A 25,530-nucleotide genomic window follows, 5' to 3' on the forward strand; every position below is an offset into this window, starting at 1 on the left:
TTCAATTACTTGTCCTTTTAAAAAAACATAAAAGTAAAATGTTTAGTTGGCAGTTGTCAATAATGCAATATTTATATGGCTCAAATAAGGGATCTTGCATATAGATGGCATTCAAGGTTATTATTAGAATTTTGTTTCTTTATTTTGTAACAGGATCTCACATAGTCCAGACTTAACTGGAACAGGTCTCCAAGAATGAATTTGGACTTCTGATCCTCCTATTCTCTGAGTTCTTGGCTTCACCAGCCTTGTTTATACATTGTTGGGAATCTAACCCAGGTTTTCATTCTAGCGATTAAACACAGATCCTCATGAAAGCTAGGCAAGCACTCTGTCAATTGATTTACAATATCTCCAAGTGTTCTAATCTTATTTAATGTCACCAAATCATCTTGTTTGTTCCTTGTTTGCATCACAGTACAGCAGGAAACAATCCTGGAGCAAAGAAGTTTATACAAAGCCAGTTAGTTAGTCTAAAGATTCCAACTTTGTGCAAGTTTCAGAAACCAGAAGTCTAAGTGGAAGGGCCGGGCAGCATCAGTCCAGAGGTGAGCAAGACGGGCTCCTGAAACTGCTCAGCAACCTTCCAAACAGACTTCAAAACATTAGCTCCCTCCTGTCAGCAGCCACACCCTGGGACACCTGGTCCTTCCCCACCCCCAGTACTGGCTGCCACCAGTAGTGAGGAGAAATCTGGTTCCCTCCCAGCAACAGCCTCTGTGTGTCCTTAGCAACTGGGCTGCAAAGCTCCTGCAGTGAGCCGGGCCCTGTAATTGGCTGGATTCTGGAACTCCTTGCTGGCATTCTGGGTTGCTTTTTAGAGAGAAGCACTAGCACCCCTGAACTTCTTGGGTAGGAAGCACCAGTTTGGCGGTAAGACTGCATACCCCTCTAGTCCCTCCTGGGGATGATCTCAAGGCTGATGACCCACTGCGGGGCAAATAGGAAACCTGGTAGTTTCAAACCCCATAGCTTTGCACACCCACAGCTTTGAAGAGCCTGTGGTTGGCTGGAGGGGTCTCTTCTGTGCTTTAAATACTGTTCTCATTAAGTGAACTGGAATCTTGGGAAGGACCTTGTTGTAGCTATCAAAACAGAACGCTGGAAAGACCCTCTCCTTCCCCCTCCAATCTGGAAGACCTTGGTGAGATATCATTTGGGCCTCGATTTCCCAATCGATAAAGCCAATGTTTAAATTAGAGGAAGTTCTAGAGGCCTCTTGAATTCTCTGGAAAGAAGTGGCCAGCTAGGTTCACCTAGCATCACTCCTGCTTAAACACCCTGGGCGTATCTCAAGCAGGTTTTCAATTGTAGAGTCTGGTAGCTGTGGGTACAGACAGGAGTTAATGAATCACTTTTTCAAAGTACAAGACTTTGTCTTCTGGATATCCAAGTCTCTGAGGATAATAGGAATTGCAGAAGGCAAAAGGGAGGATCAGAGCTGGTTGCTGATTCAAGTGTTCTACTAAAGCCCAGCTTTCTTTTCAAGCCTCAGGACAATGCCACCCCAAGGCTTCTAGTTTAGAAAGATGTAGTTGCCTACGGACTAAGTGTGTGTGTGTGTGTGTGCTTTGCAGTCCTTCTGGAATTGACAGCTCTAGCTACACATACCTCTTTCCCTCGATGGGAAAGCAAGGATTGTCACGGTTATTATGAGTACCTCACACCCTGGCTGGGGAGATGGTTTGGCCTTTTAACCTGAGTTCACTTCTTGGGAAACACATGGTAAAAGCAGAAAACAGATTTCATCAAGTTCATTAATACTACACACACACTACACACACACATCGTGTGCACGATGAATATAATTTAAAAATGTAAAAGGTTCTTTTATTTAAAATGAGGTATAGGGGTGACAGGCTTTTACCCAGTCTTCCTAGACCCTGAATATCCTGAGAATTAATGAGAAGGAAGCATATTCATTATGTAACACAAGCTTTGCATAGCACAGAAGTTTCCACCCCACTTCCAATAAGGAACTGAGACTTCTCCAAAAAAGTATTTGGAGTAAATTGCTTATGCCAAAAATAGATAGGAAATAGTTGCAATAGAGCAACTGAATGATTTGGGGAGGTTTGAAGAGAGTTATTATTATTCCAACAAGGCTTGTCAGATCTGTTTTAGTCTTGACTTCTCAAAAGACACGGATACTACATCCTTTGTGTAAGAATTTCATCTTCTACTCTTAAGGAAAATAATGGAATGGAATGCTCTTTCTGTTCCTCCTGATGTTTTCAAGTATCTTTAACTTAGTTGCTATAGTGGAGTAGTCTATATAATACCTTCACATTAATAATGCCAGTAGGTTCTGATGTTATTGTTCATGTTGTTGGTGAGAAATCAAGAGGAAGGACCTATTTATTTTCCACCCCTAAGGGTCTGAAAAGACTTGGAGAGGGACCATGTCATCAGCTTGCAAGACTCCCCATAGATCAGAGCCAATGCCAGAGATCATAGTGAAAATCATTGGAAGTAAACACGTTCGATACTTCGTGGAAAAGACAAAGATGTAAGTTTCCTCTCTGAAAAATGACTGTGTTTCTTGGATAATAATGAAATTGTGTTGGTTTTTTTAACTAAGAAATTTTAAAAGTGCCATCTGTGCAAAATTAAGTCATTAAGATGTAAAAGTAGAAATAAAACAGTGTTGATAACTCCATGAGCAATTTTTCTGATATTTTCATCTTTATAATTCCCCAATTCTCCTTAATTACTTGGGTTGATTTGCCAAATAGATGGGAAATGTGAGCATTATGACACTTATAAATATTAATGGACTATCGCTGCTTCTCCTAGTCAAGTTTGTAATCTACTACATGCAGTAATTTAGTGTTGGGAGGGAGACAGGAAGGCAGACTATTAGTCAATTTGTTGTGAATTACACGAGTGGGATTAATAATGAATCACAACTTGTAAGGTTTTCATTTACTCTTCTTGCATGTGTTCCCTCTCTAAGCAAACTTTTTAGAGCATTGCCAGCATGTCTTTCTTCCCTTCCCTCAATGATAGCTCATTTGAGGAGGGTCATTCAGACATCTCAGAAGTTAACTAGGTATTGGGCTATGAAAAGCATATCAACCTCTTTCTTCTAGAGTTTTAGTGGTTTGCAAAAGAAAATAATATCAATTAGGCCCAGCAAGTCAGTAGTTAGTTGCCTTTCCCTCCAAAGATGATTTCTTTTTGTTCTTTCCTTCTATTGCACCACTGAACACAGCTACAGGAAGTGACAAAATTATTCAACTCAAAAGACAATCACCAAAAACATACTTAAAAATTAACATCTGGAGTCCAACTCAAGACAAACTGAGTCAAACCTAGTCAGAATCTTTAAATGCAGATCCCATGACCAACGTTACCAAAACTGATTAGCAATATCAGTTGCTTTTGCTTCTCCACTGCTAACATTGTTGCACCAGGACAATTTCAATATGTATGCTGTCAGGAGTAATGACTGAGTTGACTAGGAATTGAACATGTCAGAATGGGGTCCATGATTTTAAGCTCTCTGTAGAGCAGTGAGCATGTCAGCATGGGGTCTATGATTTTGAGATCTCTACAGAGCAGAGAGATGGGGGTTTAATCCTGGTCCTGCTCCTTCTTGGTCTTAGCAAAAGTGTGGTGATATGTCTGGCATTCTGTTCTATATCTATAAAGCAGGAATTTAATGGCACCTGTACAGTAGGTTGTTGATGGGATTAAGAAAAGTGTGTGAGCATTTTGCAGTGTTCAGGATATCTCCTGTATCTAACAAATGGTTCTGCAATTGTTATTGAAGCATATTTTCCAATGATACAAATTGTTTCACAAAACAAATATCTTCTTATGAAATGCTTGCCATTGCTTTTATATTCCATTCCCAAGAAGCAGAATATCTTCTGTTTAATTGATTAAAAACTGTGATTAGGTAAGTGACCACTTAAGATCTTTTACCAGTCACTAGCCACTGTGAAAAAAGTAAAGAGAATTAGGCACTGAGCCCCACATCTACCAGGAAGAAAACCTCACTACACTTCTAGTTCTTCTTCCTAAGGCTGATTAACCTCATTCCATCCAAATCCTGTTATTTTAAGGATGTAAAATATCACTTGTTTCTAAAAGGAAAGTAGGAGAAACCCTTGCTTACTTTAAATAATAAAGGAGTAAAGGGTACATTAAGTAAATTGTGAAGTAAAAGCCATGGCTCTTTCTCCTGAGACACTAGGACAGTGGTAGCATTTTATATTAAGGTAGGTTTTCTGTTACCTTAGTTCTGTTGTTGCTAGAATGCTACAAGGAAATTAGCATGCTTTGCTAATATCATCTTCTGCAGTTCAAAAGTAAAGAGTTGTCAAAAGCCTGCTTGTTGCTGAGTAAAGCAGACCGACAACCATCATGTGCCCCAAGTCCCAAAATGCCTTAACTCAGGGTTGCAGAACCTGAAAAAGGTGTGTCTTTAAGTTGATCCAATTAGTAAAAAATATGTTTAAGAAGCTTAACTAAAAAAAGCAAAGGAGGGGTCATCAAAGGAAAATCTGAATTAAAGAAAATCACAAAAGAATAATGAAAAGAAGTGGAAGTACATGTAGTTGGTATTTCCTATAGGACATTGTTGAAGATGAAGCATCAAGTCAAACTTGAAGGTCAAGTCATTACTCTTTAAATGTGACAAGAACCACAGATTTTTTCATAGTAGTGGCACTAGAGATCTAACGCCTAGGTAAGCATCCAGATGAGCTCCCTCTAGAAGTGCCAGAAAAAGCTTTTCATGTGTCCTGTGCACTCATGCTTATCATTTGGCATTCAGCGCTATGTGGCTTTTCCATAGCTGTACCTCTAATCCCCATTTTATAAGGATGCCAATCAACTGGGCTATGGGTCCACTATATTCACACACACACACACACACACACACACACACACACACACACACACACACCTCATTCGATCTACAATAAACTGATTTTCAAATGAAACCATATTCTGAGGTATAAGGTTTGGGACTTAAACATAGTAATCTTGGTGGCAACACAATTTAAGCCATATTAACCAGACATCTGTGCCACAAATAAGACAACAGAGGGCAGCTGGTATAATTAAGATTGCAACAGACATCTCCATTCCTCTTTATTAAATTCAAATTGTTTTGATGTTATTATATTAAAATTTTAAACACCTACTTAATATAATTACTTTTCATGAAGAAGATCAAACTATGAGCTTTGAAGAAAGAAGCAGATTTCCTATGGTTTGTACAAGCATCACTTCCCTTTGAAAGTCCAACCAAACCTTTTGAATCAACACTCTGGCTCTGACTTTCTTGTCCCCTGTGAACTATGTGAAGCCTTGCTCTCAAGGTGTCTTGCATAGACTAGTGGCATCCATATGACTTGGGAACTTGAGCAGATCCCAAGTTCCTTTGGCAGACAACTAAGTCAGAATTGCCCTTTAGATGAATTCCCAAGTGACTGATACACATTCTGGTGTGAGAACCCCCATTCTCCACTGTGGCCAGAAGGGTCTTTCTAAAATTCAAACCCACTGCACCTGGTAGTATCGGCAACACCCATGAGGATCTTAGGGCATTGAAACGTCCTGTATTTCTGTCCGTCCCATTTAACTATGAAGTCCTATGTGCAAAAATGTATCCTCATCAAAAAGTACAAAGTACTGTACAAGATGAAAACTGAGTAAGTGAATTAGAGTAAGACAGTTGCCAAGAAAGGTAAAGATTTGAAAAGCAATGTTTAGTAGCTTTAAAGAATTTCAGGTCTGAGATCCCAAGCTTTCAAATAGCATGCAGATGTTACTCAGGGTTCCTGAATAGTCTTTGATAGCCCATTGAAAGGAAGATATGCCTTTATCTCATTTCCAAAAAAGAGTAGGTAAGAATGGGGAATGAAATTCAGAGGCTTGTGAACAACCCTTGAACAAATTATAGCCAAAGAGTCAAATATGTATCATTATGAGAACAAAAGATAAAGTAATGATCTCCAAGAATCAGTTCATGTTGACAAAAAGCAGATTCAATTACACAGTCCATCCCCTTACCGATGCGACTGTGCAGCCCAAATGAAAGGGATGAAGAGATGTGGTATTGTCAATTCAGATGCATCATCTTTCACAATGGTCTAACACAAGGCACATTATTGAGGCAGGTGATATCCTGCTATTCATTTGCTGTTGCTAACAGCACAATCCCACAAACCAGACAAATCTGAGCAAAACAGGTTTATTTGGGCCCATTGTTCTGGAGATTCAAGGTTGAGGATTGTGTCTAATGATGGCAGAGTCTTAAAGTGCTGCAGACATTCTTGGCAGTAAAAAAAAAATGTATGTTTATTTTATCTGTTTTCTCCCCTTCTTTTCAAACTCCAGGATTCTATCAGAGGGTTCTGTTCTAGAATTTAATGTAGTCCAAATCACCTCATAAAGTTCCCACTGGGGGAGGGAGGATTGGTAGGAGAGGAGGGAGAGAAAACTATAGTCCATATATAAAATAAATGAAAAATGTTATTTAAATATAATTTAAAAATAAAAGCTAATAATAAAACATAGTAGCTTTGTTAAATTTTTACCCTCTGAGTATCTCACAATGGGAATAAATTCCAACATGAGTTTTAGAGGTCTCAGACCATATTGAAACTATAGTGTGCACACCAAAATTGTTGCTCTTAGGTGATGGAATGATTAATAATCCTACCTCCTGAAGTGTCGAGGTTTTGTATGTGACACTTTGTAACATACAATAAGGAAAATCAGGTACTCCTTGTAATAAATACACAAGTAACAGAATGCTGATGGGCCTTGGCAGAAAAGCATGCTAACAACCAAACCAATATGGTACTTGCAAAGTCTGCCCTTGTACACAGTCATGTTACACAGATTAAATGCTTAGATACTGGTCTGTATTTGTGCTGAGCATGCACTAAGACACTCAGAGAGATGTACTCAGTACTCAGCAGAAAATGTTTGAGGTCAGAGAGGCCAGCAGGATCAGATCTGGGACTGGGTGACCCTTGGTGTGAACTCTGTTTTATGTAGGATGAGAAACCACTGGAAAATTGAGAACAGTGAATAATGTGTCATGATACACTTTCCAAAACGTGGTTCTGGCTGAGTGTTAGATAAACAGAAAGTTAAAGAGGAAAGAGAAAACATTTAGGGCACTGTAATGATAATCTGAGAGAGAGAAATGATAGCTTCTAAATAAACCCTGAATAAACTTCATGATGTACAAGATCAACATCAGTGTATGATATAAGAATTGGGTTGAAATATTACACGACTGAGAATAAAACTTAATGGCACATATAATGTGCCAGACTCAGGGTTCAATTTCCATACTGGGAAAGAAGGAAACATTAAGGGAGGAAGGGCATATGAGGGAGAATAAACATCATACTAAAACGTACAGTTGTCGGATGGACAGATGACTCAAGAATTAAGAACTCCTGATGCTTCTGTAGAGGAGTCAGGTTCCCAAAAGGCACTCCACAGCTGTCTGTCACTACAGTAAATCTGATACCCTCTGCTGATCTGACCTCCATGGGCAGCAGGCATATATATACATTCGAGTCAAACACTTGTACACAAGAACTAAAAATAAATAAACCTTTAAAAATAACTGAACATTAGAGCAAATACTGTTATGTTCATTGTCAAAAGTTCCAAATGACGAATACACTAAAATCATTCTTATGACTTTTATATGGCCTTGAGCTGCTCCTTCATCAGCTGCAGAGGTTGTATTAGTTAATTTTCTCCTTGCTGTGACAAAGCACATAACAAGAAGCAACTTAAGGAAAGAAGGATTGGCTTTGGCTCTGTTTGAAGCCTTGCAGGAGGAGCATGAGGCAGCTGGTCACACTGCATCCACAGGGCACAGAGCAGTGAATGCTGATACTCAGCTTGCTTTCACCTTACTCATCAAATAACTGCAGTCCAGACAGTTATGGCAGGTCCCTCCTCACTTCATCTAACCCTGAAACTCTCATAGCCATACCCAGCAGCTGTTTCCTAGGTGAGTCTAGATCCCTGCCAGGCTGACAGTATTAACTTTAAACCTTACAACAGACCCAGACAGGCAATATACAAAAGAATAAAAGAACAACCAATATTACCAGGAAAATTCAGCCTATAATATATTACAAGAAATGTATATAGCAATGAAATGTTATTTTCACAAATCAAATTTAAAGCATTTTAAAAATGAAAATATTCAGAGTTGACAAGGCTTGGAGAAAGAATGTATGGGTCTTTTAGAAGTATGCTCTCATCAAACCTTTAAATGTCTATATACCTCAGTATATTCAAAACCTGAGGGCAGATCCCCTCTTAGTTAGGGTTCTTATTCATATAATAAAACCATAAACAACTTGAGAAGGGAAGAATTTATTTTACCATACAATTTTCAGGTCATACTCCATTTTGAGAGGCAGGAACCCAAGCAGGGCAGTAACCTGAAGGCTGGAGATGATGCAGAGGTCATGGAGGGATGCTGCTTACTGGCTAGCTTTTCATGAATTGCTCAGCATGCTTTTTTATAGGACCCGGGACCTCCAGTCCTGGAGTAGCACTGTCACCAGGGAGCAAGGCGCCCATGAATAATGATTCATGAACAAATATTAAAAAAGCACTTCAGACTTTCCCACAGGCCAGTCTGGGGGGTGGGGGCATTTTCTAAATTGTGGTTCACTCTTCCAGATGACTACTAGTTTGAATCAAGCTAACCAAGACTGATTCCCCAGCACTAGAAAAATGACAGTGCATGTATGTGTACTGCTTTCCCAAGCAGCTGCAGAAGATGGCCAAGGCCATCTTTCAGGCTGCCTGGAGGCCATTGTGGCCAAGCAGGTACTGCTGAGCTAGACAGTGATGGCTAAGCTCTGCGAGGGCATTAACATTTCTGGAAATTTCTACAGAAGCACATTAACATATCTGGACTCTCTCTGAAAGCTAATGAACACCAACGCTTCCCCAGGCTCCTGCTACTTCTGAGACTGGAGCTACATTTTTTGGCACACCGTGTCAAACTGCCTCGTAAGACTAAGTGAGGCCAGGGTGCCTTGAATGCTTCAATGGCATTCCCCCCGCCCCATGACAAGAAGATTGTGTGACTGAAGCCTACTAGAAAGTTTGCTTACCTGGGACATCAGGCTGATGAGGTCAGTTGAAAACGCCAGGTAGTGACAACTACTCTGGAGGAGAAACAGAAGGAAAAGGCCAAGATTCACTATTGGAAAATGCTAGTGAAACTACAGAAGCAGGCAGAAAACAATGGGGAGAAGAAAATCATCTAGTTCACCGAGGTCCTCAGGACCACTGACTCCTGGAGTGAGTCCCCCCAAAACTGTGCCTCAAAACAAACAAACAAACAAAAAACAAAACAAACAAGAAAAACCAAAACACACATATGTACTCTGGCTTAAGTACTTTATGGTTCAATTGTACAGAAATAGTCAGTTTTGAACATAATGGTCCAACTCATAGACCTCCATAAACTGTAAGACTGGAGTCTAGGAGGAAACAGACTTGCACATTCACCCGCCACAATTAGAAAGCTTTAGTTATGATGGGACTAATGACAGAGATACAGAATCAGACTAAGAAAACTGTGATACACAGCACAGGGATCTGCTAGATGAGTATCATCATTAAAGCTGAAAGGAACACAAGAAGAATGGCACTGAAATTAAATGGAACTGGAACATACTGCCTCCCAGAACACCATAATGAAGGAAGTGGTCCTTAGTACACGGAGACATAGGAAGGCTGAACCAACTTACAGGGGGAAAAAAACCCATCTGCTGCTAAAGCTATCCAGCAAAAGCAGAAGATGCAAGAACTGTTGACACAGTCCACCTGGGCAGTTTCTTAGGCAAGAGAATAGCGTGAATCTAAGCACTGAAGGAATATGCTTCACAGAGCAGAGTATTTAAATTAACTAATATTTTGTGACAAAATAAATTTTAACAATGCATGATTGGTTAAACTCTTGTGTGTTAACGCAATGAGAAACTGCTAAGCATTTTAAATGTTATAGAACTTAAGCATTAGTGAGTAAATTTACCCACAGTATATTGTCTACCTGAAATACGAATATTAAGGTCCACAGGTTGCAAAACACTAGCACCTTTTCCAAGAGTCACTTGATCCATTTTCCTGTAATATTTCTTTCTCTCTTATTTTCTATTTTAGCACTGGCTTATATGTAATTCTTTCATGAGGTGACTTTATCTTCCTTAAATAGGTACAATTTGAACCTCCCCTATGAATCCATATTTCTTTTTATATAATCTAGATTTTTACAATTGCCACACTACCAAAAGTTTATGTTTAAATGTGTACTTCTTCTACTTAATGAGATCTTCAAGATAATACAGTCTGAATACAATGGCTAGATTTAATGCATGTCCACACTATCAGAATAAGGAAATAACAACATATACCCAAATGTGTTGCAGCCCAGGAGGCCAGCTCCCACATGTGCACCACGGGTAGAAAAAAGAATGCCTTCTCAGAGCATTGAGGAACTTAGAAAATATTTCTTCTCTATACCAGTACACAGTGGAGAGCCTACACCAAGGCCACCTCTAGGGTATGCAAAACAAAAATCCACAAATGCTGAAGGAGCCAGACTTTTCTATTTGAAGGATAAATAAGGAAACACACACTTTGATAGTCACTTAAGAAAAAGGAACATGTACACGTTTTCCTGTTGGTAACCTTCTCTTTTACTTCATCTCTTTCTCGACAATCTCTCTACACAGTTACATCTCTTTAAGTAAATTACATATCTTTCTTTCCATACACACATCTTTCTCCTGCACAGCCATACATCTCTACACACAGTTACATCACTTTTCACACAGTGATGCCTTTCTCTCCAGGTACATATCTCTTCTACACAGTCATACATTTCTATACACAGTCATATCAATTTTCACATGGTTACATTCTCCACACAGCTACATCCCTTCACATTTCTTCTTCTTTACACAGTCACATGTCTCTCCACACAGTTACAGTCTCCTCCCACCCATATACTTCTCCCTTCATATACATCTCTCCTATATGCACCTTTCTCTTTTAAACACCTACATTTTCTATGTCTCTCTACCCACTCAGCTGCATCTCTCCACACTTCTCTTCCTCTCTACATATTCAGCTATGTCTCCCTTAGCACATGCAAGTGTGCATGCACAAACACACACACACACACCTCTCACATCTCTCCCCATCACACATGTCCTCCCCTACCTCTCTCCTGCTTCCTCTCACAGCCAAACCTCTGGACAAACATGAATGATATCCTCAACGTCACACAGCACTTCTTAAATAAACAAAGAAAACAGAGCCAAACTGATCACACAGTTTCCCTTAGGCTAGGGAGTTTGCACTGACCAGCTAGTGAGTAAAGTAAGCACATGGGTGGTCAAGGTTCCCAGACAGAAGGGAACATTGAAATTCAGGACTTAAATAACAAACAGTTAGTTGGTTAAATGTTGAGATTAGGGAGTACATGCAGAATGACCTTTGCTGAGAATGTTATGTCTACTAAAGTTGCTTCATGTTCTGACCTTGAATTGGGAATAAACACGTTGGAAAAATTGACCTTGTATATTTATCTCCAAGGGCAAACAGATATTCATCTCCAGGGGCAACCAGCTTGCCTTTATTTGCTCCCAAGTCTAAAATTAGTCGTCTTTTGTGACTGATAATACTATTACTTTCCTATGTAAGTCTGAGTGATGAAAAATATCCTATTGTTATTATTCATCAGAATTATACAGGATAAGCAGAAATCATCTTTCTGACTATTCACAGCTATATGTGTTTCCAGTAGATAGAATATATACATGAGATAAACACACAAACAGTGGGAATAATAGCTTTTTTTAGTGGTACATGAGAAAAATTACAGACAGATACAAGCAATCAGTTACAGTCAATAACCCCATGGTCTTTTCCAAGTGGGGTTTCCCATGAGAGAGTGACTCATCTAGTAGGTCAACCTGTTAAATACTAGTTGTCACCTGCTTTATACTCCCATGGCCATGAAACAAATGACAAACAGAAGGTAAGGCCCGTGGTGCAAGCATATCTCTTACTACCAAACTCTACATAATGAAAAGAGATTTAAGGAGAGCAGAGATATTCAGATATCATCATTTACAATTTAAAAAAATCACAGCAAAGAACAATTAGTGATTGGTTTAGTAACTAAATTTTACACCATCTGAGATCATACTAATTTCATAAATCTCCAAAGTACTATATTATAAGTGAGTTGAAAAAAAACATAAACTTTTATTATTTTCATCAATGCCAGAACTTAGCTCAATGATATAAAGAGTTGAGCTACTTTAGGATTGTAGTATCCTGATCTCTGAGAAAGTACAAACACAGGCTGAATGACCTGGTCTACATGGACACTAGGTTAAAAGATAACATAGATACCACTCTAGGTTTGTTTTCACTAAAATTTGTATTCATAATTTAAGGAGCAGAGATTAAAACCCTATTTAATTATAGATAGTTTGAAAACTGCAGGTGTGAAATTGGGGCATGCAGGCTTTGCAGCCATATATGTCTGGGTTAATGTCATTAGTCTCTACCAGCTAGCAAGGTAGCATTGTGCAATTTAATTAGTCCATTTAATCATATATTTGTACCATGACTATATACCTACTTTGTAGACCATGAATTCAGAATTAAGGAATATTGCTTTATGGGTGTGATGATATATATATTTATGACATCACTAATGATAGAGAAGTGATTTGAATTGGCATGGATACAGGAGTAAAAATAACATGATTTTAACATCTCTCTGAAAATTAAATCATTTGTCATATTCTCATAGCTTAAAAAAGAAAGAAAAATTTAAAACCCTGAAAGATTTTCACAATAAAATTTTCAAACTACTCTATCACAGAATTATCCTTCAGTTACTAAGAGAAGTTTGGAAATATTTTAGGTGTATTCCTTCCTCAATTTCTGTTTTACATTTAATGTCTCTCTAAAAAAGATGATGATGATCAGGACCCTGATTATGCTGATATTTTATGACTTTAAATAAAAACATTTTACTAAACTTATAATTAGATCACTAGGCCTTGTACTGTCAATCTCCAGACTGTCTACTCCAGAGGATAGTTAGCACATGGTTGGAAATTGAAGGCATTGATTGACTGCCAAGGATGACAGACCTTTAGAATTCATCTGATGACCTTTTCCTGAGTCTCTTGGGTACTTTATTTGAGATTTTATGTAATCCAACTGAAATTTTTGACCTGATGAGGTGGAGTTACATGGGAGGCACATCAGGGACCCTCCATCACCAGCTCACAGGATGCAGTCACTCAACCCACAGTGTTTCTCTCTAACCCCAGGACTCTGACTCAACAGTGAGTATCCCTAAAGGCCTTGTTGCAGCTAGTCTCCAGTGTGGAAGAGGGAACAGTTGGACAGCTTCTTCTCATTTAGTGATCACTGTAATTGTTCCTCATTGCTCTAGCCCGGGATGCCACTGAGCTCTTCACAGTGCCTCTGAGGATGAGAAGCTGAGGTCAGAAGTACATGTGGGGGAGACTAAACAGCTGGGTTCCCAAGATAGCACTGACTGTGTGCTTTACCCTTTCTTCTCAAATGGCAAGCTTCTATTTTCAGTAAAGTAGGTAGCTAACACACTGCCTAGAAGACAGAACTGTGAGTTTGTGAACAACACAACAAAAAGTGTGTGTTGAAGAATTGTTTGTGCTAAGCAGAGACACATGTCGTTTCTCAGCTGGAGAGTCTACTTCATGTTAATTTTTAAAGTGCTATGTATTTTTTAAGACAGTTTTCGCTTGAAGCAGACCTAACAGGTTATTTTTGGTTTCACATCAACTGTGGTTGTTTTAAAAGACAGGCAGATACACTGCAGTATTTCTTGGGCATTTCTGTCTTGAGTCTGGCAAGAGAAGGATTTTATAGGAATGGAAAGCAAAGATGATACAGTTTCTTTGCCTTCATCTATAGGTGTTATCTCAGCTCGACAGCCTTCAAAGTCTGTAATCTTTGCTTTTGTTATTTGCTCCTTCATTTTCAGATCCCTACATAATCCCAAATGTCCACAGTGTCTCTATGACTCTACTGCCTACAGGACGTAAGGCTGGACGTTCCAGTATTTAGTTTAACTCATAGTCTACCATTAAACAGCCAGGTAGTAATTTAAAATCTCTAAACCTTGAAAAAGAGAAGGATAATCTGCCTTTAATGGAATTGATTTGAGGAAAAAATAAGCCAAGATATGGGAAGAGCTATAGGGTAGGCATCGTGAAAGCAAACAATCAGTAATATAATTTTTTTACTAGTTGTCACAGACCATAGTTATGACTTTCTCCTCTGAACACCAAATAATACTAATTCTTTGCAATTCTCACTAGACATGTATATATCAGGTAGATAGATTTGTAAATTTTATGCCAGTTTCTCTATGAATTTCAGGGAGCTATATCTTCACTGACATAAAAGCATGTATCTTTTATCTACCACTCAGTGGATTTTCACAAACATCGTATAGTAATGCAGCAAATGTCCTGTTCAAGATAGGGAAAGATACCAGTACCCCCCAAAAGTCCCAAACTCTCCGTCCTGCACTCTTTTTAACCCCCTCAGTAACTGTTATCCTGACTTCTAGAAGCCTAGATCAATTCTAAACTATAAAATTCCAAACTTTATAATTTATTATTTTTTTGACGCTGTTCTTTTTTTTAATTTTATTTTCCAGTTTAAATTTAGATAAGAAACAAGGTTGCTTCACAAGTCAGTTCCAGGTCCCTCTCCCATTCCCTCCCTTCCTCCCGTGCCCTCCCCCCCCCCACCCGTTATCCCCTCATTTCTCCAGGGAGGGTGAGGCCCTCCATGGGGGTGTGCATAGTGTGTTATTTCATATAAGGCAGGGCCTAGACCCTTCCCCAAGAGTTCAGGGTGAGAGTGCACCTCACATTGTTCTATGGGAGTCCAAAGTCCGTGTGTATACTTGGGATGGGTACTGATCTGCTGCCCAAGGCTCAGTAGATTCCCTAGGCCTCTTCACTGACACCCAGATTCAGGGGGTCTTGATCAGTCCCATGCTGGCTTCCCAGGCTGATGCCTGGGATTCAAGAGTTAACCTTTGTCTGGTCAGCTGTTTCTGGGGGTTAAACCAGCCCAGTCTTAATCCCTTTGGTCATCAGTCCTCCCTCTCTGTTACTGGCTTTCTTGAGTTCAACTCAGTACTTAACCAAGGGAGTCTGCCTCTTCTTCGATCAGCCACTAAATAAAGTTTCTGTTTCCCAGACTCTCTGGCCATAGGATTGTAGGCTGGCACTCCCCAGATCTATGTCTAAAATCCATATATGAGAGAGTACATGCCATGTTTCTCTTTTTGTGACTGGGTTACCTCACTCAGGATGGTTTCTTCTAGTGTCATCCATTTGCCTGCGAATCTCATGATTCCATTATTTTTTTCTGCTGAATAGTACTCCATTGTGTAGATGTACCACATTTTCTCTATCCACTCTTCAGGTGAGGGACATCTAGGTTGCTTCCACGTTCTGGCAATTACAAATAAAGCTGCTATGAACATAGTGGAACAGACATCTTTGTTGTATGAATGGGCATCTTTTGGATATATGCCTAAGAGTGGAGTTGCTGGGTCTTGTGGTAGGTTTACACCAATGCCTGACTTTTCTCACTACAAGAACAATTTGTCAAATATGCACCCTCTCTTTCTAGCACTCTACCCATAACTATTGTCTTTGGACTTTACCAGTCTAGTAAGGCAAAGTCCTTGGTGAACCTCACTGCTTTATCTGCATCTACATGAGGGATACTGAGGAATTCCAGAAGAGAGCATCCATACTCCCAGAATGATGTTAAAAAGTCCATGTTCTCTATTTTAATTGACTGGCTACCTATCCTCATTTCCCGGTCAGCTACTGGTTCTCTTTTCTACTTTTCATACTAGATAATTCAGATAATTTCTCCTTAATTCAGACTATCTGTTACATACTTTAAAATGAGATCTAATGAACCTTGTTATCAGAGGGAAAAATTCAAGCTGTTATCAGCTATTATTCCATTGTCACCAAACACATAAATTTGAGACTTTACATGTCCCTGACTGTGTCTTCCCTGGCTTCTTTCCTGAACTGGGCCTCTCTGACATAACATCTTATTTTACCAGGTTCACTGTGCTTCTTCAGTGACATGTGGTCCTTCACATTAATGTTGCCATGTGTGACCTTTGCCATCTTTAAATGCAAGAGTAGGAAAGAGTTGTCTGAAAACTCAGATTACATGCCTGTCGACAACCTCGTCCCTCATGTAGATAGACGCCTTCATGCCATTCTTTACACTTCCATCCTGTGTCCCTCATGTAGACAGATGTCTTTACACTTCCAGCCTGTGATTCCTCATTGCTGTCTTCCCTTTACTCCCTTCATTCTAGTGTCCACTTTGACTAGCTCGTTGAGCCATACACACAAAAACCCCTTGCTGAGATTCCTGACAGTGTCCATATGGCTAAACTAAAGACACCTTGCAGAACACTCAGGCATGTTGTCTGAACCTCTTTCTGCAAACACCCTGTCTGTTTTGCTGCTGAATCTATGCTCCTGGGTTCTCCCCTGACATCCCAGGAATTTCTTTCTACTTACCTGTTAGGAATCTTCTCCAATCTTTTACATAGATGCCAATTTGAGTTCTCTCTAAACTTTCTTTTTCATTTAATGCACCATTACAAAAGAAATAAATGTAAAATCTACACATGTATTCAAAGGACTGAACATAACTTAAATTGGATCAGATCAAAAAATACTGGAGCATCTGTTTCATGCTCAGACATGTCATATTTTAAAACAAATATTCTTCATCATTAATAACAACTGCGGTTTAAACAATGCTTTCTTGACACCAGGCATAACTACTTTGAAATTAATTATTTCTGATGATAAGCAATTTTTTTCATATAGAGAAAACAGAAAACAACATAGCATGAGAGAATGTGACTTCATAGAGATAACACAACAGCCCAGGTTTCTTACTCAGAAATAGTGGGTGACTCTGGCAAACTTTTTAGGCTTAGTATGCTTTCACATTGTGTGATATATTTTCCATAGTTGAAATGGCTATTTTCATTTATTTTTATAATTGGACATTTGTGTCAGTTTTTGTCTACCATCTGGGCCCTGGTTATCATAACTAAACCATTTTGCCAGCTCTCATTTTATTCGTAAAAAAAATTTCGCCATTAAAAAGTGATACCTTGTTATTTTTATTTGTAAACTCTCACTTATTAAAAAAGGCTAACTTATTGTTTATATCATTCCTGGGGACAGGGTAGGAGTGGGAGGGAGAGGGAACTGGGATTTACATGTAAAACAACTTGTTTCTAATTTAAATTTAAAAAAAGGAAAAAAATCATTCGTGTAGTGTTCATTCTTTTATTCTGATTAGCATTAAAATGAACTGAAGGACCATTGAAAGAAAACAAGTCTCTGGGTAAACCACCTGAGGAGAGACCAAGCAGGCCGGGGCCTGGCAACACACTCTGACTTTCTTCCTTTTCTGGGTGCAAAGACTAGAAATATCTGTTTGCTTTGTAAGTGAGGAATGTGATAATGGTTAGTGTTCAGCTTTGACTGTTCATTCTTATAGTAAGTGTTCTTGAGTACATAGTCAGATTATTCAGAAGTGAGTGGAGAAAGGATTGTCTGAGAAGACAGATAGTAGCATGGGTTCTCTGTGGTTCCTGGTGCTTAGACACGTTTACCACTATATCCCACAGGGCTGTTACTGCTGTTCACGCTTCCAGACTAACACCTTCTGCTTCTCATGCCAACGTTGTGCATGATGAGTGTTCCTTATGACTGACAAGGTGCAAACTCTCTTCACAGCAAGCAGAATGAGAAGTTGAAGACAGAAGAGCCTCAAACCACACTCCAGAAACCCAGGGCTGATTATGCAAGGCAGGTGAGCAGAGACCTGACTGTCCCTTCTGATCAGCAAACCACTGCTAACCCAGCTGATAAGGAAGACAGTAAGCATCTAGGCAGCAGCCAAAAACCAGAGAGTGATCAAAAGTTCTTCACAGGAGTATCCAGTAACAGATTCCCGGATGGCAGGGTGAGTAACAAGAAATAGCCAAGCTTACCTAGGTAATTCATTTAGGAAAATACAGAGGAAAACAAATCCACACAAACATACACTCACAAATTAGTACATTTTTACATAGAATAGAAATTTTAAATGTTGTTTTTTCAACTTAAAATAAATTTCAAGAGTATTTTATGCATTACATCTTTGTCTACAATGAATTGACTTGGTCAACATAGCTTGCCTGTGGTAAACTCACTGATACTGGCTAACCAATACAATAAATACGTGTCACTAGTCACGTCTCACTTTGCTTTCTATTACTGTGATAAATACCATGATTGAAAGCAACTTAGGGAGGAGAAAAAGTTTATTTTATGTTACAGTTTATAATCCAGGTAAATGGAAGTTTGTCTCCTGCCCGCCAGTTCCTGAATAAACACTCAGGAGATTAACATTAATTATAATTGCTAGGCCAGTGGCTCAGGAGTGTTTCTGGCTAACTCACACAATTAAATTAACCCATTTTTATTAATCTGTGTATCACCACATGACTGTGACTCACCAACAGTTCTGGCATCTTACCCCCTCAGAGGATACACAGCATCTCCCTGACTCTGCCTTCTTTCTTTCTTTCTGTGTCTTTGTTTGTGCCTGGCTCTATACTGCCTGGCCATTGGCCAAATCAGCTATATTTGTCCATCAGTGAAAGCAACACATATTCACAGCATACAGAAGGACATATCACGTCAAATCATTATGAGGAGAAATCAGAGCTAGAACTGAAGGCAAGAATCTGGTGTCTGGAACTGAAGCAATGATTGATGAGGGATGGTGCTTTCCGTCTTTCTGTGGCTTGTTCAGTCCACTTTCTTATATAACCCAGGGTCACCTGACCAAGGCTAGTACCACACAAAAATGGGCAGGGCATTCCTACATCAATCATTAATCGACAAAATGCCTCACAGACTTGCTTACAGGCTGATCTGAAGGGAGAATCTTCTCAACTGAACTTCTCTCTTCCAAGATGACTCTAACTTTTGTGACATTGACAAGAATCTAACCAGCACACCATGTAAGGTTCCAGTTTGTTAGAAACAGAAAGTCTGTCTGCCTTCACATTACCAGAAGAGATTGTTAATTTTCAAAATACCATGCAACCATGTCTAATTATAAAGAAAATCCCCAAACTGTTTTATGGAAACACGTATCAGTGGACTCTGCTAGTAACCATCCAAACAATCCATAAAAGCTATCTTGAGAAGGATAAAGCTAAATGATTAGCAATTTGAAATTAGAAGCCAAGTATAGCACCAACTGAAACTGGATCCAAATCAAGACAAAACTAATGATTCATTGATAACAAAGTGCCATTTCCAAAAATTACTGAAATTTCAATTAAATGGATACATAGAGTGGGTGTTTTGCAATGCTGCCAAGCATTAAGTGACAGCCAGATATTTTAGTAGAATACTGATTAAAGTATCCACAAAACTCAAACAGAAATATTTTTAGCTTATAATTTTAGTATGCCTTTAAAAATCACTGGGATGCTAGCTAGATTTTATCCATATGAGGAAATGAATGCCTATGACTTCTGATCTTCTGTGCATAAGATTCAGGCTAAAGATTGTGTGTTTGGAGTGCTTGACAGCCCACCAGTGGATTTCAGAATGCACTCTGAAGGTTCCAGCTGAGCACTGGAGTCCTTTTATGAAAGTAACGTGGCCTGTAAGTTAATGGTACAACTGAGGTTGAAACCCAGACCTTCTGGTCTGCATTTAATACATTCTACTGGCTTTCTCATGATGAGTCCTTGAAGTCAGGGCCTGCTTGGAGCAAGAAAGAATGAATTACCAAAACTAAAATAATATTGTATAAATATCTAAAAGTCCGTGGGTTTCTCTCTAATTTTGATGTTGGCATTGGTTTGTTGCTTCTGTTTTTTCACTCCCAAGAATGATTTGGACAATAATACTACAGTTTTTTAAGGCACTTTATTATGAACAGGTATTTTCAGGTACACCTTATTATTTTGCATTTTTGGTGTTGCGTTACCTGACGCAGGTGCCGCTTTTGTTTCTCTCACTGAGATGGAAGGCACCCTGAGACTCAAAGTTGAAATGACTCATAAGTGTGCAGATAAGATGTGTAACCCACTCTTGCCACTGCTGTTTTCTGACTCCTGTCCCCTGCTCTTGAGTTTTCTCCTCCCTCCTCTTCCCTCTGCTCCTCCTCCCATCTGCTCCTCCTCCTCAACCACCTATTCTAGATAAGGTCCAACGTATCCCAAGCTGACTTAAAACTCTATGTAGCTGAGGACTAACGTTGACCTCAGCTTTCCTTCTTGAGTGCTCAGATTACAGGCATATGCCACCATGCCTGGTATATGTGGTGAAGAGGATGGAACTCAGACCTTGTTCATGCTAGATAGACTCTATAATAATTGAGCTACACCCTCAGCCCTCTGCTTTAAAATTTAATTGACTTCCCTAATTATAAAATCTTACACAATTGCTAGAAAACAATATCATATAAATAATCAGAAAATAAAACCTAAAACAGAAAACTAGGGACTTTCATTTGCTTCTACCCTCTATGTGTTGACAGAGAATGAGAAACATTACACATGTATTCTTTGCTCTCTGCTCAATTAATTTCACTTCAGGGGTTCTTCCGTTAGCATGAAAAAAGTTTGTCCTATTCCATAACTTTAAGGTCTCTTTATTTGCATTTAAAGCTAGCAGCCATGATTTGCCTTGTGTCAAGCACTAGCCTAAGCTCTTTGCATGTATTAGCTAATTTCTATCCCAAATTACCCAGTGATGCAAGAAACACTCAATCTTTAGTTCATGGAGAAGAAAACTGACAGATGAGGTCAACTGCTTTGCCAATATCATAAGGCTGAAAAGTGCCAATCTGATAATTCAAGCTCAGATTGTAGGCCCTGTTGTTCCCAGATTAAGTCCACTCCTTTACCTGGATAGACACAAAGCCATTGTAGCACATAAACTAATTCTAATTTCTATGTTCACTCCCCATCTTTTGGTACATGAAGTAGGAATTTACCATAACTAAGTGGAAGAAGTTTGCTGTGTCAGCACTTCATCTCATGGACTCTCTTGATTTGGAGTCTTTGCTGATCCTGTAATATCAAATGGAAATGACTTTGCTCTTTCCACTTAGAATTCATCATGGGTTTGTAAGAGGCTTAGTGTGGGACACCAGTTACCAAATACAGGAAGGCCTCCTGGGAGGCGTGGGGACTGACTAATTGGTTCTGTCTGCCAGGCAGGCATGTAATGCTGGCTTGCCAGATGGCAGCCACAGTTGCCTGGTACAGAAAACCCTCATTACCACCTTGACTAAGTGGTAAATGGAATCCTGCTGTAGTTATGCAAGCACACCAATCAAAACAGCTTCTAGATCTTTATCACTCACACACAGATTAAAAATAAGCCTGGGATGTAGCCCACAATCTGGACAGATTAATTTGCTACTGAAAAACAGAGTGATAGGGTATAAAGGGAGGGCAAGCAAACATCAGGAAACAAATGATGGTCAAAGGATGTCCTTACTAAGAGGTAAAGCTTAACATGTTATAAGAGCATACCTATTAAGAATAGTAAGACATCTAAAAATCAACAGGGCAAGCCTTAGCCTCACACAGGAATGAGGCTCAGAGTTCCTGAAGGAATTGTCTAGGGTCTCCTAAGAAGACAATTGGTCAATTATGTAACTAATATTTTTATTCCTCTAGATAAACCTGTGAAAATGTTTCAAACACACACACACAGAGAGAGAGAGAGAGAGAGAGAGAGAGAGAGAGGGGGGGAGGGAGGGAGGGAGGGAGGGAGGGAGGGAGGGAGGGAGAGAGAGACAGAGAGAGAGACACAGAGAGAGAGAGATTGATTCTCAGAAACATTAGTTCTCTGGTAAATTTTTTAAAAGAATGTGTGACTAACATCAAAGACAGCAACATTATTTTAAAATATGAATTAGAGTGCTTATAGCATCTGGCAGCATGAAAATAAGTGTGTGAGTGTTTTCATTTTAATAGTTATCACAGCCAATTTGTAACAGTACTCTTCAAAGCCCTGTTGCATAGTTGGCATGCTGCTATATGGTAGACCCTATGATTCTCCCTTTATTGTAGAGATGAATAGACAGATACAGGGAAACTTCTCACTTACATGTGTATTTGCAGCTCAATTCCTCAATTCCTCATGTTCAAAGTTCATCTTCCTCTGACTTGATCACAAATGGTCTCTGTTGCACTCCTCCAGATATGGCAGCAAGAAACCTAGACAGGCTTTCCTCTTCTCACTCTATAACTCTGATGTCCAACCAGTCACCGAGTCCCTGATATTATGACTTCCCAGCATCTCTTTCTCCTGTTTCTTCTGTTATTAATCTAGTCAGAGTCCTATTCTGTCTTACTATAGAAATTTTAATGAACTTCATAACACTGGATTTTTCTGTTTGTAAACTCACCTCTTTGTACTGGCCAGCTATTACAAGACATGTTGCCATATAACACCAAATAGCTGGGTGATTTATGACAATTAGAGTGTGCACTCACATCCACAGGTGTGAACTAAGTCAGTCTTAATTAATCCCAGTTGGAATTTAATGGACTGTCTCCAAACTGTAAATTTGTTCCAGGTATTATTTCTCTTATATTTTGTCTTTATTGTGGTATATATTTTTGCTATTGTAATATATAATGTATATTATATAATATATTTACTCTTTAATATACATATAATAACATCAATTAATCTTTAAAAAGAGGCCCTGAATTTGAAAGACTCAAGGAGAGATACATGAAAGAATTTCAAGGAAGGAAAGGAAAAGGGCAAATGATATATTATAATCTCAAAAATAAAAGAAGTAGTAAAAAAAGTTTTAAAGGATATATGTTTATACATGAGAAGAATGCTAATAAAATTGTGTGTGTGTGTGTATGTATGTGTGTGTGTGTGTGTGTTTGTTTGTTTGTTTGCCACAACTTTTAAGAAGAACTTCAAAACCTATCAGCTTTGCCCTGGTATAAAATTCAAACTTCTTCACCCAGTTCCCTCTACTCTCTTTCCTTTCATTAAATAAAATTCCACCTCATAAATAGAATTCTCTTATCCTTCCATAATTTTCTTATGCTATTCATTTTTAAAATAATATCTTTTTTGAGAACTTCATACATGATCTACATCATCTGACCCATCTAACTCTCCCTCCAACTTTCTCTATGTCTCCTCCTCCTCCCAAGTTCATGAGTGCTTCCCTAATTAAACACTCTCACTCACCATAGTCTCAAAAAACAGCATAGGCATAAGCCTAAGCAAGAAAATTGCTATAAAAGAACTCCAAAGAGGTTTAATAAACTTTAGATCTTTGAAGAAAGATATTGAAGAAGATACTAAGAAATAGAAATACCTCCCATCCTCATGGGTTGGTAGACTTAATATTGTGAAAATGATCATTCTTTCAGAAGTAATTTATAGTATCAATGCAATCTCAACCAATTTCCACACAAAATTCTTCACAGAAATAGAAATAGAAAACCATCCTAAAATTCATCCAAAACTACAAAAGACACAGGACAGTCAAAGCAATTCTAAGTAAAAGAGTAATACTAGAGGTACCAGAAGTCAGCATTTCAGGATATATTAAAAAGCTGAAGGAATAGAAACAGAAGCATATTGACATAAACAAAAACAGGCAGGTAGACCATTAATATTGAGGGAAATTAAGGATGTTAATTCTTGTTTGTTTTTAATTTGTTGTTGGTGGTGATATTGTGTGCAGATTTACTCTGTTTGTTCTTTTGGCTTTTGGTAAAGTGGAATTATCTATTGCCTATGTTTTTGTGAGTGTAGCTAACTTCCTTAGGTTGCAGTTTTCCTTCCAGCTCTGTTTGTAGGGCTGGATTTTAGTGGATATGTATTGTTTAAATCTGTTTATGTCGTGGAATATCTTGTTTTCTCCATCTATAGTGATTGAAAGCTTTGCTTGGTATAGTAGCCTGGGCTGGCATCAGCGGTCTTTTATTGTACAGGATTGTTTTGGCTATCCTGGGTCTTTTGGCTTTCCATATAAAGTTGATTATTGTGCTTTCAAGGTCTGAAGAATTGTTCTGGGATTTTGATCAGGATTGCATTAAATCTGTAGATTGCTTTTGGCAGGATTGCCACTTTTACTATGTTGATCCTACCTATCCAAGAGCATGTGTGATCTTTCCCTTTTCTGATATCTTCTTTAATTTCTTTCTTTAAAGACACAAATTTCTTGCTATACAGGTCTTTCACTTGTTTGCTTAGCCTTTCCCTAATGTATTTTATGCTGTTTGTGGCTATTATAAATGGTAATGTTTCTCTGGTTTCTTTCTCAACCCATTTTTTCATCTATATATAGTAGGGCTACTGATTTCTTGAGTTAATCTTGCATCCTGCCTCTTTGCTGAAGGTGTTTATCAGCTGTAAGAGTTCCCCCATAGAGTTTTTCAGGTCATTATGTGAACTATCATCTGCAAATAGTGGCACAAAAATAGACAGGTAGACCAATGGAATCAAACTGAAAATCCTGATATTAACCCACACACCTAAGAACACTTGATTTTTTTGACAAAGAATCTAAAATTATACAATCGGTAAAAGAAAGACTCTTCAATAAATGGTGCTGGCATAACTGGATGCTGGCATGTAGAAGACTGTAGATACATCCATGTCTATCACCATGCACAAAACTTAAGTCCAAATGGATCAAAGACCTCATTGAACTTCTTAGAATATCTATCCAGGATCTTTTGGCTTTCAGAGTTTCCATAGAGAAGTCAGGTGTGATTGTGATAGGTTTGCCTTTATATGTTACTTGGCCTTTTTCCTTGTTGCTCTTAATATTTTTTCTTTATTCTGTATGTTTGGTGTTTTATTTTTTATTATTATTTTTTTTAAGTTTAAATTTAGATTAGAAGCATGGTTGGTTCACATGTCAGTTAAAGGTCCCTCTCCCTTTCCTCCCTTCCTCCCGTGCCCTCCCCCAACTCCCCCATTATCCCCTCATTTCCCAAGGGAGGGTGAGGCCCTCCATGGGGGTGTCCATGGATTGTCATTTCATCCAGGGCAGGGCCTAGACCCTCCCCCCAAGAGTTCAGGGTGAGAGTTCATCTCACATTGTTGGATGGGAGTCCAAAGTCCATGTGTATACTCGGGATGAATATTGATCTACTGACCAAGGCTCAATAGATTACCTAGGCCTCCTCACTGACACCCCCATTCATGGGGTCTTGATCTGTCCCATGTTGGATTCCCAGGCATCAGCCTGGGATTCAAGAGTTAACCCTTGTCAGGTCAGCTGTTTCTGGGGTTAAACCAGCCCAGCCTTAACTCCTTTGGTTATCAGTACTCCCTCTCTGTTACTGGCTTTCTT

General features: G+C 38.9%; 1 protein-coding gene and 1 pseudogene across 2 annotated transcripts in view; both read left to right on the forward strand.

The window, feature by feature from the left end:
* The first annotated feature begins 761 nt into the window (after window positions 1-761).
* The window catches only part of CUNH1orf87 (chromosome unknown C1orf87 homolog), a 71,532-nt gene continuing 46,763 nt past the window's right edge, over window positions 762-25,530 (forward strand). Inside the window, exons 1-3 of one of the 2 annotated variants that reach the window (XM_021229611.2) lie at window positions 762-873; window positions 2,377-2,509; window positions 17,904-18,132. In XM_021229611.2, the coding sequence (XP_021085270.1) occupies window positions 2,403-2,509; window positions 17,904-18,132 (336 nt within the window). In that variant the 5' untranslated portion in view covers window positions 762-873; window positions 2,377-2,402. The remainder of the gene's footprint in view (window positions 874-2,376; window positions 2,510-17,903; window positions 18,133-25,530) is intronic. The other variant, XM_040757139.1, reaches the window with a different exon arrangement.
* Window positions 8,737-13,548, forward strand: LOC110341675 (annotated as a pseudogene).

Source organism: Mesocricetus auratus, unplaced genomic scaffold, assembly GCF_017639785.1.
Source record: "Mesocricetus auratus isolate SY011 unplaced genomic scaffold, BCM_Maur_2.0 Super-Scaffold_100014, whole genome shotgun sequence".
NCBI lineage: Eukaryota > Metazoa > Chordata > Mammalia > Rodentia > Cricetidae > Mesocricetus > Mesocricetus auratus.